The sequence below is a fragment of the Nanorana parkeri genome, unplaced genomic scaffold, assembly GCF_000935625.1.
Source record: "Nanorana parkeri isolate BGI_ZX_2015 unplaced genomic scaffold, ASM93562v1 scaffold2385, whole genome shotgun sequence".
NCBI lineage: Eukaryota > Metazoa > Chordata > Amphibia > Anura > Dicroglossidae > Nanorana > Nanorana parkeri.
The window spans coordinates 19,092-19,738 of NW_017308653.1; the positions used below are offsets into that span (position 1 = coordinate 19,092).

The window sequence follows — 647 nt, forward strand, 5'->3', positions numbered from 1 at the left end:
TTTCGCCCCCCCCCCCCCCCCTTTCCCAGTCTGAGCTGTGCTTTATAGGGACTGCGGGAGGCTTATGCCCGCTCACGTTTAAGTACTTACACTGATTGAGTAAAACAATAAAATAGATGTAATGACGTATTCCTGAATGCGGAGCGGCTTTCATTGTCTCTCTCTCTCTGTGTGTTCTCCTTTTCAGGACATTCATCTGGCCAAGAGGTTCTACGACATGGCGGCGGAGGCCAGCCCGGACGCACAGGTCCCCGTCTTCCTGGCGCTCTGTAAACTCTGCGTACTGTACGCTCTGCAGTACCTGCAGGATCTGAATGTAAGTGGAGTGTGTGACCCCCGCCCCCCCAAATGTCTCCTCCTGGGTTCTGTCGGGATCATTTTGGGGTCCATATTGTGCGGCCTCTCTGTCCATGTAGTGATCCCCTGCCTGCCACGAGAGCCAATATCCAACCTCTCCGGGTTCCACATTGATCATTGAATTGGGGATCAGTCCGGGGACATTGTAGAACGTCACCTCCTCGTGTATTGTGTAAGAGGCGTGACACCATGGAAGGCCGGCACATGGTTGTATGGGATTTACAGATAAACAAGGAGACCCCCCTCAAATCACCTATATCTGTGGATCGGGGGGGAGGCAGAGGGGAGGG

At 53.8% G+C, this 647-nt stretch overlaps 1 protein-coding gene across 1 annotated transcript in view; it reads left to right on the plus strand.

The window, feature by feature from the left end:
- LOC108801560 (protein sel-1 homolog 1-like) overlaps positions 1-647 on the plus strand; it is a 23,362-nt gene that overhangs the window by 18,448 nt on the left and 4,267 nt on the right. Inside the window, exon 11 of the mRNA XM_018573451.1 lies at positions 188-316. Coding sequence (XP_018428953.1) covers positions 188-316 — 129 coding nt within the window. The remainder of the gene's footprint in view (positions 1-187; positions 317-647) is intronic.